At 42.2% G+C, this 17,943-nt stretch overlaps 2 protein-coding genes across 2 annotated transcripts in view; one reads left to right on the forward strand and one right to left on the reverse strand.

Moving 5' to 3' along the window:
• LOC307212176 (calpain-2 catalytic subunit) overlaps positions 1-10,720 on the forward strand; it is a 37,270-nt gene extending 26,550 nt beyond the window's left edge. Inside the window, exons 13-21 of the mRNA XM_079969249.1 lie at positions 1,741-1,777; positions 2,651-2,716; positions 2,894-2,951; positions 3,072-3,136; positions 4,531-4,599; positions 5,021-5,099; positions 5,882-5,998; positions 7,319-7,377; positions 9,182-10,720. Of these exons, the coding sequence (XP_079825375.1) occupies positions 1,741-1,777; positions 2,651-2,716; positions 2,894-2,951; positions 3,072-3,136; positions 4,531-4,599; positions 5,021-5,099; positions 5,882-5,998; positions 7,319-7,377; positions 9,182-9,205 (574 nt within the window). The 3' untranslated portion in view covers positions 9,206-10,720. The remainder of the gene's footprint in view (positions 1-1,740; positions 1,778-2,650; positions 2,717-2,893; positions 2,952-3,071; positions 3,137-4,530; positions 4,600-5,020; positions 5,100-5,881; positions 5,999-7,318; positions 7,378-9,181) is intronic.
• Positions 10,721-10,983: 263 nt separating this feature from the next.
• The window catches only part of TP53BP2 (tumor protein p53 binding protein 2), a 54,084-nt gene continuing 47,124 nt past the window's right edge, over positions 10,984-17,943 (reverse strand). Inside the window, exons 17-18 of the mRNA XM_079969173.1 lie at positions 17,165-17,364; positions 10,984-11,785 (exon numbers count right to left, since the gene is read on the reverse strand). Of these exons, the coding sequence (XP_079825299.1) occupies positions 11,744-11,785; positions 17,165-17,364 (242 nt within the window). The 3' untranslated portion in view covers positions 10,984-11,743. The remainder of the gene's footprint in view (positions 11,786-17,164; positions 17,365-17,943) is intronic.

Below are 17,943 nucleotides of genomic sequence, written 5' to 3' on the forward strand. Positions count from 1 at the left end.
CACTGGAGGAACCATATTGCTTCAGGATCATTTTGTGCACCCCATTCAATTAGACAGTCTATCTGGTGAAAGTTAAAAGGAAAGCGGGCTGTTGTGTGATGGTGTTTTTCCCCCAGATTGGTACTCCCCAGGTGTTTTGGACCACAACACCTGTCAATCCCAGCCAGCATGGCCAATGGTTAATGGGAGTTGTAGTCCAACAACATCTGGAGAGCACCAGATTGGGAAAGGCTGGACCAAAGGACTTGAACAACCTAGTAAGGTAAAGGGACCCCTGACCATTAGGTCCAGTCGTGACCGACTCTGGGGTTGCGGCGCTCATCTCACTTTATTGGCCGAGAGAGCCAGCATACAGCTTCCGGGTCATGTGGCCAGCATGACTAAGCCGCTTCTGGAGAACCAGAGCAGCGCACAGAAATGCGGTTTACCTTCCCACCGGTACCTATTTATCTACTTGCACTTTGATGTGCTTTCGAACTGCTAGGTTGGCAGGAGCAGGGACCGAGCAACGGGAGCTCACCCCATTGCAGGGATTTGAACTGCCGACCTTCTGATCGGCAGTGTGGTTTAGGCTGTGTGGTTTAACCCACAACGCCACCTGCGTCCCAACCTAGTAAGGTATACTTAATCCTTCGTTCCATGGGTCCTAACCAGTCAGGTTTCAAGGACTGTTGAGACATCCTAATTTTTTATCTGCCATTACAGGAAATTAATGAGGGTTTTCTATAAACCACCCATAATTATTTTGAGTGGTATATAATTACTCCTGAATAATGTTAAACAGAGAGAGGCAGAACTTGAACCCACCGTGTGAGTGTGTGATTTGGAGTAAGCTCCCTAGTACGCCCTCTCTTTCATCAGACCATGTTTCTGGGAACAGAGGGCTACAAATCCACAGGCATATGTGAAAGAACCTTAAAACCATGTTTTATCATAGTTGCACAGCATAAGATTTTGGTGCTACATCCATCCTTTTGTCTTTCAGTATAATGTAAGTAGTCTTAGGGTTTTTTCAAACATCTGTCCAGACAAGTCATAAGAGTGGCTGTGTTATATGCATTTCGTCTGTGGATAATTCTCAAGTTGTTTTTCTTGCCTCTTGGGCCTACTTCAATGCATCAGGAACTCATGGAAAGTTTGGTGCGTGTTGTTGCCTTCACAACCCTCCATCACCCCATTCGCTTTCCCCTTCCCCTTCCCATCGCTGACAGTGCCGAGAAGAGGTGTGCACATTGTAAATGATTTCACTTAAAATGCTACTCAGTGAAGTTGAAGGTAAAATACCTACTGCCCACCTAGGCCAGGGATGAGGCCTTCCCAGATGTTGTTGGCCTCAAACTCCCATCAGCCCCAGCCAGCATAGCCAGTGGTGAGGAATGATGGGAGTTGTAGTTCAGCAATATCTGTTGGGCCACAGGTTCCTTGCCTCTGCCTTAGGCCCTCACTCAAAAAAATTAATTCTGTGTAATGTGCACAAAAAATGACCCCTAAGTTTCCAATGATCTGCTTCATTTGGGTATACCTGAATGTTACAAAACCTGTAGCAGCTGCAGAGAGAAACTTTTCCAAATATTAAATACCCAGGGAACCTTTAGAATAGGGTAGGAAAACTATGGGTCTCCGGATGTTGCTGAATTCCAACTCCTAGATTCCCCCCAACCCTTCTTTAGAAGTTCAAATGTCAATCTAAGTCTGCTTGCATGAAATAAAACTAACAGCCATTCCTCTGCTCATTTTTAGAGTTGTTGATGATGAAATTGAAGCCAATATTGAAGAGGTATGCTGCCTAATATGAAAACTTGTTTTTGCTGACGGCAAAGTGCTACAGGCAAAAGAGAGAACATGCGCTTGCTTTCCAGGGTTGCTTGGGGGGGTGTTTCTGAGTGATTGTAGAAGATGCACAAAGCTTTTAGGAGTGATTATGCCATCATTAACCTATTGACTCATAGAAGACAGTTGTTGCTGTTGAGGGCCCTGAATTTTGGAGCTTGCTAACTTACAAAGAAACCTAGGTCTGCAGGGTTGCCAGTGGGGTGGAGTGTCTGTTTTTGGCTAGAACAGCAGAGCTGGGAGAAAGGGTTAATCCTGCCTACACAGAGAGATACACACTGTGTTGCCAGTCCTGATTCACAGGTTTAATGTACCAACGGCTTTGGTCCTCTCCCTCCATTATTGAGGCTGTCCGTACATTTTATCACAATTAGGGCTTCATTCTTATACTTTTATTTTTCAGTACTGAGGTTAAAATGTTAACAACATCTTTTTTTAAAAAACCCATACTGGAACATTGCCCTCTATGCACACATTTCTGACATTGGATTTGATAGGCTTTTCTGTACTTCATTGCAAATAGTAAAATGGGTTTCTTATCTTGAACAGTTTGTTATCTTTAACGCTGCGGTATGAAAAAAAGCAACCTGAGATTCTCTGGAGGGTTTATGCATTATTCAATCTGAACAGAATTCGAACCAGTCATTGAGAGTGAAAATTAAATTTTAATTCGTTGCCCTAGCAAAAGGATATGTATATATACACATATCTATGTATATATTTAATATAGCCCTAGAAGAGGAATCTGTTTGCTTAAATATTTGACGGTTACTGGGTCAGAGACCTCTGCTGATGTTTCCCCTGCCATTCATTTTTCTAGAAAGAACTCACAGAAGATGAAATTGAACCCAGTTTTAAGAAACTATTTAGGCAATTAGCTGGAGAGGTGAGTAGCTTAGTTTTCCATCAGGTTGGGGGCCCGTGGCTCTTTTACAAAATGCACCTTCTCCAAGAGCCAGAATTTGAAAATGCAGAACTAGATCTGGGAAAACACTGATTCACAGTGATAGTAGAGGTGATCATTTAAAGTAAGCCATTGTGGTTGTTCCTTCATTGCCCACAGGATGCTGAGATCTCCGCTTTTGAATTGTGCAACATTCTGAAAAAAGTCATGGCAAAACGTAAGTTCTTCTCTCGCAGTCCTGTGAACATCCACAGTTCCCCACAAAATCAAACATGAATGCTGAAAACAGAAAGAGTACATTGTTTGTGTGTAATAAGTGTGTTGCTTTTCTTTGCAGGCCAAGATATTAAATCAGATGGCTTCAGCATTGAAACATGCAAAATAATGGTTGATCTATTAGATGTATCCTTCTTCTTCCAAATCTACAGGCTTTCTGCTTACAGGGCCAACATAATGGGAAAGGGAGTGGTTTTTGGTTTTTTAAGACCTAACTGTGACATACTTTGTCAACATTCCCTTTGATTTGATGAAACACCTTGTAGTTATGAGATACATGTTCCCACCCACCTAAGGGAGAGAATCGGAAATGCTTTATTGGGGGAGGGGAAAGAATCTGATTCATTCACAACTGCAGCATTTTAGCAGATATCTAATATCTGAAGGGGCTTTATATGGATCAGTGCTGGGACACGAGTTTTGTATGCAGGCAATACACTTGTACCAGAGTTAACATCATACCTTCAGCTGATACCTTGAAGATGCACTGCTGGTCAGAAGAGACAATATTGACCTAGGTGTAGCATTGCTTTGAAGTAGCCCGTATACATAGTGTCATAATCAGTTAATCAATTTATATACTGCTACATGCCAACATAGGTTATTTCTTTCTATATGTATATATATATAACACAAGATATACAAACTGTTAAAATATAAATAGCCTTATACACAATAAGACAGTGCCATTAAAACAATAAAGTGAGAAAAGCAGGAGACTCTGGTTGAGAAATAATGACAGAGATGTCCCTCTGTAAATGTGCACACCTTCAAAGGCAGGATGCCAATACAAAAGAGCCTCTTACATTTCAACAGGGAATGCGTTCCATGTCACTGGTGCTGCTAGTGAAAAAGCCCACCACCATATCACCATAAGTCAGTAATCATCATACTGTGGGAAGAGTTCCATTTGTTGAGGTCAATGTCCTCGCTGGGTAACCTGGGCCCAGAGTAGCTTAGGGCTTCATATGAAAGCTAGAATGCCTTAAAACTGGCTCAGTAACTAATAAGCAGCCAGTACAGGTCCCTCAGTACTGGTGTGATATGTACCAACTAAGGGGCACTACTGTGCCCATGGCATTCTGCTCCAGCTGCAGCCTCTGAACCAGCTATAAGGGAAGCCCCACACAGAGCACATTGCAGTATTTTATAAGCATGAGGTTACCCACATGTGAGTCACAGTGGCAAAGCTATCCTTGTCCAGGAAACTGCACCGTTGACTCACCAGCTGAAGCCGATCATAAACACTCTCTGCCATGGAGGCAACCTGGGTATTCACAACACGCCTGATAATCTGGTAGGTGTCAGGAAATTTGGAGTTCTAATCAAGTTTTGATGCTGGTTGCTTTTTAAACATGTAAAATACATCAGGGAGTTTACCAGTACATAGGAAAAGGAATCTAGAATGGGACTGGCATTGTTATCTACTCTGATTTTCAAAAATAACCACTGTTTTAAAAAAGGGGGGGGGAGCAATTAGGTTTGCTTTGTGAAATCGAAATATCCCTAACTAAAAACAGACTGATGGTAGTGGTAAGCTGGGACTGAAGGAATTTAATGTACTTTGGACAAAGATTCAGAAATACCAGGTAAGAAGACATCTTTAAATGAAGACGTGTGGGAGACTTCTGTTACCTAAAACATACTTTGGCATCTAAGACTGTGGAAGTGTGTTAACCTTCCTGGGACCTGTTAGCGCAGATATGTATGAACAGTGGCCTTGTAGTGGTTATCGCGATCAGGGTGTATAAATGCACCATTAGCAGTAGCAGTGCTCAGTTATGACACTATTATTAGGTCACGTTTATGGAGCGCAAGAGTAACTTTAAGAAAGACAGGCATAGCTCTTTAAATTCATCCCAGAAAAACGCCCACAAAAATGGGAATAGATTAAAGCAATGGAAGGAGCATTTTATGGCATCATTGCGAAGCACAGAGATTGTTTTGTAGAAAGATTGCTCTGCTTTGAAGTGCTGTCAGGCCTCTAACTCTGGGTTTTGTGTTCTGCAGAAAATTTATAGGGACATGGATGTTGATCGCTCTGGAACCATGAACTCCTATGAGATGCGGAAAGCCTTAGAAGCAGCAGGTAGCTCTTATACAGTTACAGTAAAGTTCATAAGTTTATTGTTCTATCCAAAGGCCATAAAAAATTTACATTAAGCAATAGTATGACTAAGATAATACAAAACATGTAACCGTAATAGAAAAATCTGCAAAGACGTTGCCAAGTTCCTGAGAATTGAAACGGTTTCCCTTGCGCATCTCTGACAGCTCGATTTTGCCCTTTTAAAATCCAGTTTGCCGACATCCTTATGCGAGAGAGAGAAGTTAGCAGAGATTCCAACAAACTCAAATCCAGCTTGAGTTCAGATTAAAGCTCCGAATCACCAATTTCTAGCAATTTTATCCAATTTCTTTTTTCTTGCAACCTGTGCATAGAGGGACACACGGTGTGCTAAAAAGCTATTATTGTCACATGAAAGAAACCAAACCATTTCTGCTGGGGTGTGCCTGCTTGCTTGTTTGTATAAGAGGCAGGCTAACAAATCATGAGTCATGTTTTCCTTCTTGTACAGTCATCTTAAACAAAGGCAGCTTGGGCTTTATACAGCGATAGGCTTATTAACAGAAAATTGGCCTTATTCAGGGAGCAGGCACACATTTCTGCTCATCATCCTGGAGACAGCATAGCCAATTTAAAAACCAACAACAACCAGCTAAGATATGTAGCTTCCAGTGCACAAACCTTATGTTTATTTGATCAGGGTTTTCTAAAATACAAAATGGTTGGCAACCCCTACCATGTGTTTGGTCACACTACCCGAGAATGCACCTGTGCCAATGAGATTCTGCTTCCTTGTGCTGTAGGTTTTAAGCTGGATTGCCAATTGCACCAAGTCATTGTGGCTCGTTTTGCTGATGAGCAGCTGATAATCGATTTCGACAATTTCGTTCGATGCCTGATTCGACTGGAAACTTTGTTCAGTGAGTATCTCACAGCCTCAGCATCCATTTATATTAAGATCTCCATCCTAAAACCATGTTATGGATTAAAAAAACACACAACTTACTGTATTTCCAGAGGTTCGTGGGGGGGGGGGTTGTCCTGTGTTTCTACACAGCAAGTTCCTGTGGTTTCTTCTTCCTTCGCTGTAGTCTATTCACTTTGAGCCTGTGGACAGTTCTATCTTTAAATATCTGTATAGTGCTGTACGTGTTTAATAATAATCTATGCCTGATGGCATAATGCTTCTTATGGGTGCAGTAAGGTTTTTGTACGTTACATATAGTAGCACACATCAGGTTGGCTGCAATTTCATTCAGTGCAGAGTCCATGACAAGCAGCTTAGACATTTTTTTCACAGTCCTAGTGCAAGATTGAGCTCTTCCCATATCAACTTATACATGCAGGTTGAAGGTGTAGTTCTAATACCATTGGCAAAGCAGTGGCTGCCAAAACAAAACAAAACACCTCACCTGTGCTGGCAGCCCTATGATGCTGTTGTAATGTCTGCCATTACAACACTCCCCTGCAGGAAAAGCTAAATTAGTCACCTTCTGAATGTATTTTTGGCAGCACACAAGGCACTTATTTTATTTTCTTCCGTTATGAGTCACTTCCTATGAAACGTCTCAAAGTGATTTAACAAAAACATTAGCAATGAAAAAATATATAGAATAAATGCTTGCCCAACACGGCTTCAGTAATGACAGATGATATGGGCCCACATGGGAGGAGGCCATACTGCAGCTTCTTCCAGCCACATGGCTGGCTTTTGGGAGGGGGGTTTTGGCGTGGAAAGAAGTAGGTCTTCTTCCACATGGCCAAATTATGTTCCCAGTTGTTTGCTGTAGTGCAGAGGCACAAGCAGGAAGGGAGGTGCCATCATTACCCTTCTCACTGCAGGGAAGCCAGATGAATGGACTGCTCAGACAATTTAATTGCATCTTAAGGTGTGAGAATGAGTTCAAGATGGAATAATCCATATGCCAATGGTAGGAACGAGAAAAGCAGAAAATAATAATCAAATCCTTCACTAAAAACCATATGGCTCTTCATTTAAAAAAAGAAAAATGCAAAGCGACAGTAGTCAGCCTTCAAGTACGGTATATATTGTGATCCTCTGACAATGAATGCTTTTTAGTATGAAATAATTTAAGTCTTTTTTATTATGATGGTGATGAACTTGCAGCTTTCACCCTTATTTCTCATGCTGAAACCTTTCACTGCTGCTTTGTCTTTTCCGGGAAGCCTCCACTTTGTTATTAATACTCTGTTCTTCTTTCTCTCTCCTCTCTATGCAGAGATATTTAAGAAACTGGATACTGAGAAAACAGGAACGATACAGATGAATCTTGTCACTGTAAGTTATTCCTCCTATCAAGATCCAAAAGCACAATTCTAGCAGAGGCTAGAGTCACTTAAGAGGAAGAACTGCAAAGCTTTTGTTTGCAATTTGCAATCTAGATATGTACAGTATTTGGCATACAGGCTAGACACTAGATACTTTTTATTTCTTTTTTACCAAATTTCCAGGAACATCCAGCAGAGAGGAACACATTTTCACCCAGAGCTAATGATCACTTGGAAAGGAAGTGATGTTTGTGTTCTCAAAAGCACAGGGCAGTAGTTTTTGCACAAGGTTTAAGATTTTCCCGCAACTGTTGAACTGCTGGTTCAATATAATCAGGGGCATGAACAGGCACCAATGAGCCTTGGGCCAGGGTACACACTCCTTCAACCTCGTTTTGCATACAGAACACCCTTGCAGGTTTGAAGTGATGTATGAAGCACTAACACACCATCACCCTTGGTCAGATGTATGTAGAATAATAATAATAATAATTATTATTATTATTATTATTATTATTATTATTATTATTATTATTATTATGTACCCCGCCCATCTGGCTGGGTTTCCCCAGCCACTCTGGGCGGCTTCCATAGAAACCAAAAATACACTAAAATATCACAGATTAAAAACTTCTCTGAACAGGGCTGCCTTAAGATGTCTTCTGAATGTCAGGTAGTTATTTACCGCTTTGACATCTGATGGGAGGGCATTCCACAGGGCAGGCGCCACTACCGAGAAGGCCCTCTGCCTGGTTCCCTGTAGCTTTGCTTCTCGCAATGAGGGAACCGCCAGAAGGCCCTCGGCGCTGGACCGCAGCGTCCGGGCAGAACGATGGGGGTGGAGATGCTGCTTCCGACATACTGGACCAAGGCCGTTTAGGGCTTTAAAGGTCAACACCAGCACTTTGAATTGTGCTCGGAAACGTATTGGGAGCCAATGTATAATAAGTACACTGGTGGAATTTGTACACTGGTGGAATTTGTGTACTGCTGCTTTATATGTACTTCCTCCTGAAACATATAATGTGGCAGATGAAAAATGGTGCCCCTGCATCTCTGAAGACAAAAGCACGTGAACTGGCTTTTACAAGCACTTCCTGTTTGTACTTCTGCAGATGCACCAAGGGAAAAACAATCCGGGACTTCAGCCGACTCACACCGGCAGAAACAGCAATATATAGCTTACATGCAAACGTTCTCCATCTTGCGTTTTCCCTTTGATCATATGGAAGCAGCATGTGAACATACATGGACCAGATACATAAAATTACTGAGTCCATTGTAGAGCTGCCTCAGCCAAATTTAATGCTTTCTCTGTGTCTGAACAAGCAACCTAATGGCAGAAGTCACTCATATGCTGGCAGATTTGCAGCTCATTTATTAATCATTTTAGGGGTGCAGTAGTACATTTCCTACTCCTGATATATTTTTCATTATCCACTATATCTGGGAGCAAGCTAACAATTCCAAAACTGTGTGTGAACTGAGCAACATGTAGCCTTTTGGCAGGATAACACCACAGCCAGTGTCATCTGATATATTGTAAAGTTAGCAGTCCTCATTACATAGGAATAAAACACCAAGAGGGATTAGTGTTCATTCTTTTCTTTCATTCTTTCATTCTCAGAAGCGAAGCTGCCAGCAACAACTTCTATAGAGTGAACTTCACTTCCTCTTTTAGCCTCAAGTGCTTTTTGCGGATAGATAACTTCATTTTACGAAACACATACTAAATTTGGTCTAGCTTCACAGAATATATTCCAAGAGGGCGGAGGGACACTTGTTTGTAACATGTTTTTCTTTCTGTCCCATAGTGGGTGTGTTTTACTATCATATGAAGAAGCCATGAGCCTCAGCTGAAGATTCTCCTAGGAACGTGAACATCAATCCAAGACCAAAATGGAGCGTTAAAAGAAAAAAGCTATTGCATATCTTATATTTATGAATGAAGCTGCTAAGCAAGAGAAGAATACTGAAAAAGCAAAATGAGCACACCGTGGAAGTTACTTACCTTGGTAGCTTCTGTATAAAAGCTTTTAACTTTTTATGTAATTCTATTTTATTTGCTTGAGCTAATTTGCTTAAGTTTGCTAATTTCAAGAAGTTAGTTTTAAATGAAAGCTGATGAGTAGCGGTCTTCTTTTAAATGGCAACATGGAGCATTCGTCATTCAGCCTACAATTATTCAGAATTATAAGAACCTAAACATCTGAAGATGCATCCTCAAGATGCTGAGCAATAAACTTACACCATCAACTTCACTTTCCAAGCCCAAGTACAGTATTTAAGAATGCTACTTGAACTAATCAACTAAAATCAGTTTCATGCCAAATATTACATGCATTATACCAACCTTCAGTTTTCACCAGATGGCAAGACATCTTCATAGCTTTAATGAAATCAAGAAGTCTGCACTTGATCACCATGAGCAAATTTGCTACCAGTTGGATCCATATCAGCAGCCATTCAGAAAATCATCATAATAAAATGTATGCTTCCCTTATGCATACTACAACTAAATGAACTATTGACTGAAAGATGCTTACATTCCCCTAATACATGGGAATTTTAAAAGGTAATTATAAAGTCCACTAGCAACATTTAAACTGCTGAGAATTGTGTAAATTCCTTAGGATTACATAGCATCAAGGTGTCTACTGCTGTAATGTGTAGACAGTGATAAATCAGCCATTTCAGAAAAGTATGGCGCATGATATTTTCAAGATTTGATAGCGTTCTTACAAATGCTAGAGGGTTCACACATCACATACCAAGGCAAAGGCCATATCCAAGGTATGGATTTACAGAGGGCAGCTGACCTGTTCAATTTGCTGTTAATCCAATGTGTTGTTCCGCTAACAAAATTGTTAACACGCCACAATCAGTTTTGAAAAGACATGCAAGAACGTGTTTGGTTTTCCAATTTGTAAATCAAATAATTTCTAAAGTAATTTGTGCTCCAGAAGAGAAACTCACTTTAAAAATGCAATGTACACGCACAGCAGATCTCTCCTCAGTCTGCAGGCATGCCAAGATTTAAGCAGAAGCAGCAGGAAGAAAACTTTCTGGGTAAGATGATATGACTAGGAAGCCTTCCAAAAACCTGGTTTCTTTTACTGGGTAATTAACTGAACACTTTTGAACACCAAGAAGAAGTAGAAGTTTGCTAAACAAGACTGAGGAGTCAGCACAATACCCTCACAGCCTATATAACACCCTAGTGAAAAGCTATCAAGAGGCCATCAATATTGTAGTTATTGAGTCCTGAAGCTTAGAAGATCATCATTCAAGCAGGCAGGTTAGCCAATACAAGTAAACAATTTTGATACAAGGGGTTTTCTTTGTAAACATATTTTTTAAAATCTCAATGTTAGCAGTGTAAACTAATCAATTTGGGATAAACCAACATGGCTTAGATACGAGGCGCAGTGCAATTTATAGAAACTGCAGGTCAGAGAGAACATCTTCCAAACCTAATAACCACAGAATGCTGACTATATAAAGGAGTCACAAACTGTAGTCTCTCTTTCATGTGCCCCTGTCAGCACATGGAGGGCAGCTCAATGACAGAAGCCTTGTGAAGCCGAGTGTTAAAAGCTGACACCAGACAAATTGGTATTTCTGAAGCAAAAATTTAATCACAGTTAAGAATAAAAAGATAGTTATAACAAAATTTGTGAGATGTAGAGTACACAGGTTTTCTATATCGAACGCTCAAGTTACAAAAGACAGACAAGATTTATTTTTAAAAAAACACTATAGAAACTACATTACTTGCAGTATAACACATTTCAAATACTTTGGAAATCCTAAAATGCTACTGCCCTTGAAAGTTATTGCTCAAAACTGAATTTAGGTTCCTTATTTATTAAGATGCATTATGTCATTTTCACACCATTAACTCGGCTACTAAAATACATTCCGTAAGCAGAATGTTCATTATTTGTTTCTGTACAAAAAGCTTGGTTAACTTGCACTGGGCCCTTTTTTAGAGAAGGGAACCAGAGGAGCAAGAGAACAACTGTCTAGATGAGCAATGATTGGTTCTTGCTGGTACATTAGCATTAGGGGGGGGGGGGAGCCACCTGCAGAGACAAAAAGGGCAGCGACTGACCAATAGGGCTTAGTTTACCTAAATGGAGCTAAATCCATTTGCTTGAAAGTCACATTACAGATTGGGGAATGTCTTCCGCCACTTGTGAATACACTCTATCCTTCATCTGTTTTCAAAGCACACTCAGTATTGCTTTCATATCACACTGTAAATAGAAATGTCTCCCGAGATTGGCGCAAACCCACAAAGAATGCATTCTCTTCCGTAAGAAGGATAAACTCGTCCTGCGGCTGGTACTTCATAAAATCGGTTCAAAATGTTTTCACGCCAAGCTTCTTTGCCTTGGCTTAATCCTTGGGTAGAGCTGGGGAGGGAGAAAGAGAATAAAATAAGCAATTCAAGGTACGTAAGACGTGCTTAACAAATCCTGAATACAGGTGACTCTCAACTTATGCTGGGGTTACATTCCAGGGATAGCACATAAAGCCAACATCACATTGAGTCAAAACACATGGAGCTCAATGGTGGGTGGGATTGCCAAAGTCTTTCCTGCCACAAACGCTTCCCAGCCCCTTTTTATTTCTCATTGCCAAGCATATAAAGATGAATGCATACAAGTTAAATGCATGTTAACTCGTGAGTTACCTGTATGAAAAGGAATAGATCAGCAGGATCTGTGCCTATTTTACTGTGCAATTTATATTTTGTAAAAACACATACGTTGTCATAGCAATTCCTACTGATCTACCAATTCACTTTTTTAAAATTGCTGCCAACTCCAGGGAACCTTCACATCCTACAGGCCTGCATCAATTGCTAGCCGCAGCCAAGTGGGTATGAGTAGCAAAAGCAATGCTTCATATCAGGGTGGTCCAACACACAACTCAAGGGATGCATGCGGCCCATGAGGCCTTTTTGGGCGGCTCTTGGCAACCGTGTCTACATCTTAGGCCTGCTACCTCTCGACCACCTTCTTTAGTGACAGAGGGGGGAAAAAGGGAGCAGCTGGGCTTGGCAGCACTCCTGGCTATTTATATTCCTCCACAGGAGGAGGGAGAGGGAAATCCTCTTTGCTGCAGGGCTGCATACCAAAAAAGTTGCCGTACTGACTTTTGAGACTGCTCTGAATGGAACAGAGTGGCAGGTACAAGGCGAGGCAACATGCATTCTCCCACGGCCACCTTGGCCTTTGCCCACTTTCTTATTCTTTGCAGGGAAGTGGGTGTTAGTTTGTCATGTGTCATGCCTTGATCTGACCAGCCTCTTTACATAGCAGGACTTGCCCTTCCCTTAAAAAATTCTTTATTAAACCACCGCAAGGCAAGAGGTGCTCTGCTAGTGGGAAAATCCCTTTTCTTGCTTATGCACTCCTCTTCTTCTTGACCCTGTGCTCTGGGCAGAGATCTGCCTTCTTGTACTCTGCAAAGCACTATGAGTACTGATGATGCAATAAATAGTTATACAGTGGTACCTCGGGTTGCATACGCTTCAGGTTACAGACTCCGCTAACCCAGAAATATTACCTCGGGTTAAGAACTTTGCTTCAGGATGAGAACAGAAGTCATGCACGGCGGCAGCAGGAGGCCCCATTAGCTAAAGTGGTGCTTCAGGTTAAGAACAGTTTCAGGTTAAGAATGGACCTCCGGAACAAATTAAGTACTTAACCCGAGGTACCACTGTACATCAAGTTCTCTTGCACACAGTCCCTTTTATTTCATTTGGACCACCTTGGAGCCAACTGATCCAAGTGGGGTTGAACAGTCCATACTAACAACAATGAACAGTATCCAAATAACATGTCCCATCAGCACACGGATTTACATTTGCGCAGCCAAATTTCCCACATGCATGCCGCCTCAAATCTGCTCCAGACAGTTGGAGAAACCCCTAAAACAGAGGGGAAGGGTACATTGCAGAAGCACAAATCCTAGAGCTGACAGGATGTGTAAGTTAGATACTGTCCAAAATTGGCTGCTTACCCCCCTGTTTTGGTCCTTGGTACATGGAACAGACTCCTTGAACACACTCAGAAGTGCACAATTTTGGGTTGCCTTAGGAGCTGAGCACTTCATCTGCAGAGAATCTGGGAGTCTGGAGTATGTTTTTGCCTTGTGAGAGGTTTTTGTAAAAGGTGAAAGCTGATGTCTTTGACACAAGCCCAAAGGGAAATTTAAGAAACCACATCTCCTTTGCTTCCCCCATATTCTCCATGCAGAAAAAGTTTCTTCTGCAGGAGCTGAGGTCTGCTGAAATCACAGGAGAAACGCCACAGGCAAAACCAATTAGCTGCAATTACCTTTTACCCTCCATTTGCAGAGAAGGGCATTTCCAGGCATATCTATTAAGTTGCTCTGATTGTAGGGCATGCTTACCTGGACTCCGGAAATGCGTATCAGCATCAAATGGGAAAGTAGTTATGAGAAATCCAAAGAAGATACAATAAAACTGCTATCCTCCTGTTGGCTAAGTATCTTGAAGTGAATGTCACTCAACATCTCAAGAATATCAATCATTTCATGAAAAATGGCTAGAGCATTTCACTAAGAATGCTCAACAGTGAGTGGAAGCACTAAAGCAAAGGCTGACATTCAAATACCAAACTAGTTTAGTATCTTGGAGCTCTACGGCAGGAACCAAAATGTTACACAGTTGGGCTGGGAGTAGCAAATGTATTGTGATCTCAGAGCAAAATCCCACACCTTAATGCTGTGATGGACAAGTAGCTTGGCTGGCAAGCCCTCTAAGAGCAGATCATGTGCTAACTGTAAGACCCGAAAACTTAGCGGCAGCGCGCTTATTTAAAAAAAACCACACGATTGGTACAGCCTAGCACTTCCACTTATCTGCAGAGATCTTAAGCAAAGTGTTTTGAGACTTTTAGCCCTGGACAATCATTCTAGAAGCATAAACTGATACAACAGCAAGAGACTCATTTGCAGGCTACTTTCAGCTGTCAACCACTGCTTTAGTAGACAGTGCATTAAAATGGGCATAACCCATTTCTTATTTTCATAGAATCATAGAATCATAGAGTTGGAAGAGACCACAAGGGCCATCGAGTCCAACCCCCTGCCAAGCAGGAAACACCATCAGAGCACTCCTAACATATGGTTGTCAAGCCTCTGCTTAAAGACCTCCAAAGAAAGAGACTCCACCACACTCCTTGGCAGCAAATTCCACTGTCGAACAGCTCTTACTGTCAGGAAGTTCTTCCTAATGTTTAGGTGGAATCTTCTTTCTTGTAGTTTGGAGCCATTGCTCCGTGTCCGCTTCTCTGGAGCAGCAGAAAACAACCTTTCTCCCTCCTCTATGTGACATCCTTTTATATATTTGAACATGGCTATCATATCACCCCTTAACCTCCTCTTCTCCAGGCTAAACATGCCCAGCTCCCTTAGCCGTTCCTCATAAGGCATCGTTTCCAGGTCTTTGACCATTTTGGTTGCCCTCCTCTGGACACGTTCCAGTTTGTCAGTGTCCTTCTTGAACTGTGGTGCCCAGAACTGGACACAGTACTCCAGGTGAGGTCTGACCAGAGCAGAATACAGTGGCACTATTACTTCCCTTGATCTAGATGCTATACTCCTATTGATGCAGCCCAGAATTGCATTAGCTTTTTTAGCTGCCGCGTCACACTGTTGGCTCATGTCAAGCTGGTTTGGTTTTTTGCAGGGGTTCCTTGTGCCTTACTTTGTTTTGGTCTATTGCTATAGCACAAAAAACAGCAGTGCTGCTATGCAGAGATGTATTGACAGGAGGGCAAACTGGGCAGCTCCCCAGGGCAGCCAATGGGGACAGGCAGCAGCAAGCATTCTGGGGCACTGTGGGGATTAGTAGCCTCCTTTCAGATGGTGCAAGAGGACTTTTGCTTTTTTTGCTGGCACAGAAAAGGGAATAAAACTGTATGGGGAGAAGGAGGTGGTGGTGATGATGGTGAACAGAATCCCCATCCGATTGGCTGGTTGGCGGTGTTTTTCTGGCCAATGAGCATGCAAATGGGCTCCAGTCTGGGCAGGTTGACATGTGAGCTCCAGTCTCCTTGCCATGTTTGGTTTATTTTACTTTGAGTCGCCCCACTGCCACCATTAGGATAGATAGAGTCTAGGGTGGTAGGATCTCCTTCCTTGCCCTGAACCGGGGAGAGAAAAAGGCTGCAACCAGCAGTGCAGGGATGGCTGGTAGACTGCTTGGATGTGAGCAAGATGCCTGGGCAGCAGCTACTGAAGAGACAGCTACAGAATCAGGAGGCAGCCCTGCAATATACAGCAAACCTTCCCTCACCTGTCTTGGCATGGAGAAAAATGGTGGGAGCAGCAGGTCTCTTCTGCCCAGGGGCAACACTGCTATAAATACACCCCTACTTCAAAGGCCTTCATCCAGCAGCCATAATTCATTATTACGACGCTTTATGGAGTGTTTGCTTCCCTAATCTAGCAATAACCTCAAAAACAGCATTACAGAATAATTTCTAACTCTTGATGTGATAGTCAACGCTAAAAGAAGCAGATCACTGTCTGATGTGAAAAGGGCATACTGAATTATTAAATTATCAATCAGTAATGAGGCAAAAGGCTTAACCAGGGAGGACTATGGGTTGGAAAAACAAGAATGTCAAAATATTTTATAAAAATACTAACATGTTATCTGCACAATATTGGAAAGAGTTGTTTGAAGGGGGGAAATTGTGTTTGAAGACTGTTCTCAAGAGTTCTAAAGATACGTTTGGTGAAAGTCATTCTAAGCACAGATAAGCACCAGCAGAGCAATATTTCTGACAAATACAAGGATGAGAAGAGATTCAGTTTATAAAGCTGATTTTGAAAGAACAAGGATTCCAATCCTTCAAAGCTGGCTTTTGAAAATGTTCAGGTTTGTGAATACATGAATTATCTGTTTTGAGGATGTGGCACCGCCAGGAATCAAATACCAATCAGCTGAAACCAAGACAAGTTAAGACCCTACCAGCACTGACGGATTATCTGCCAGACCAGAGATACTAGACATGTATAAAAAGATTAACAAAGAGAGGACTTAGAAATAAAGTGATGCCAAAGTCCATCTGCTACTGTTTTACTGTATTGAGGAGGCACAGAATGATATAAATGGAAAATATAGTCCAAAGAGATTTGCCACATTGCTGCAAGGGCAGCAAATTGAAGAAAAGAAAGAAAAGGGAAGAAAAGAAAAGAACTCGAAACACAGTTCTCCCTGTAAAGAATGGCTTGTAACTTGTTATTGAAACTTTTACTTGTCCTCAAAATGATTAGAAAATACAAGGAAGCCACTTTTTAAAAAAAACAAAAAAAAACCCGTATAAACACACAAGCAAAACTCTCCTCAATCTGCAAGCATACCAAGATTTAAGCAGAAGAAGCAGGAAGGAAACTTTCTAGGTAAGATCACATGACTAGGAAGCCTTCCAAAAGCCCTGTTTCTTTTACTGGCTAATTACAGAGCACTTTTGCACCACAAGAAGAAACAGACATTTGCTCAAAATGATTGAGAAGTATACCCTCAACCTATAACACCCTAGTGAAAAGATATCAAGAGTCCATCAGTATTGAAGTCCTGAAGCTTGGAAGATCATAATTCAAGTGTGTTGCTGCCATTATGGGATACATCCTAACCTACTTCACAGGGTTATTATGTGGATACAAACAGAGGCAGACGAGTTATATAGCCAAATGGTGCAAGTAATGGTTACAAATGCTTTGCAATGGTTCTGATGCTAATTTTTACTTACCCCAAGTAAATTACGTGGCACATATCCTTCTTTGTCGTTTAGCTGTGCCCACCACCACTCTATTTCTTCTTCATCTTCCCGGCGAAGAACCATCATGCAGTCTCCTCCTTTCATGGACAGTTCGTCATCGTTCTGAGCTTCATAATCCCAGAGAGCATACACAACTCCTTTGTTCATTATTCCCATTTTCTCTTGCACTCCTGCAATGCAGAAAGAGAGTACTAAGCAAATGATTCGTAACAAAACATTTCTTCATTTTAATACTCCAATATGGGAACTGCACCTAGGGACGCAGGTGGCGCTGTGGGTTAAAGCCTCAGCGCCTAGGACTTGCCGATCGAAAGGTCGGCGGTTCGAATCCCTGCGGCGGGGTGCGCTCCCGCTGCTCGGTCCCAGCGCCTGCCAACCTAGCAGTTCGAAAGCACCTCCGGGTGCAAGTAGATAAATAGGGACCGCTTACCAGCGGGAAGGTAAACGGCGTTTCCGTGTGCGGCTCTGGCTCTGGCCAGAGCAGCGATGTCACGCTGGCCACGTGACCCGGAAGTGTCTCCGGACAGCGCTGGCCCCTGGCCTCTTAAGTGAGATGAGCGCACAACCCCAGAGTCTGTCAAGACTGGCCCGTACGGGCAGGGGTACCTTTACCTTTACCTTTTATGGGAACTGCGTCCAATAGGGACGCGGGTGGCGCTGTGGGTAAAACCTCAGCGCCTAGGACTTGCCGATCGCATGGTCGGCAGTTCGAATCCCCGCAGCGGGGTGAGCTCCCATCGTTCGGTCCC

This window comes from Podarcis cretensis (assembly GCF_951804945.1).
Source record: "Podarcis cretensis genome assembly, chromosome: 3".
In the NCBI taxonomy this organism is placed as follows: Eukaryota; Metazoa; Chordata; class Lepidosauria; order Squamata; family Lacertidae; genus Podarcis; species Podarcis cretensis.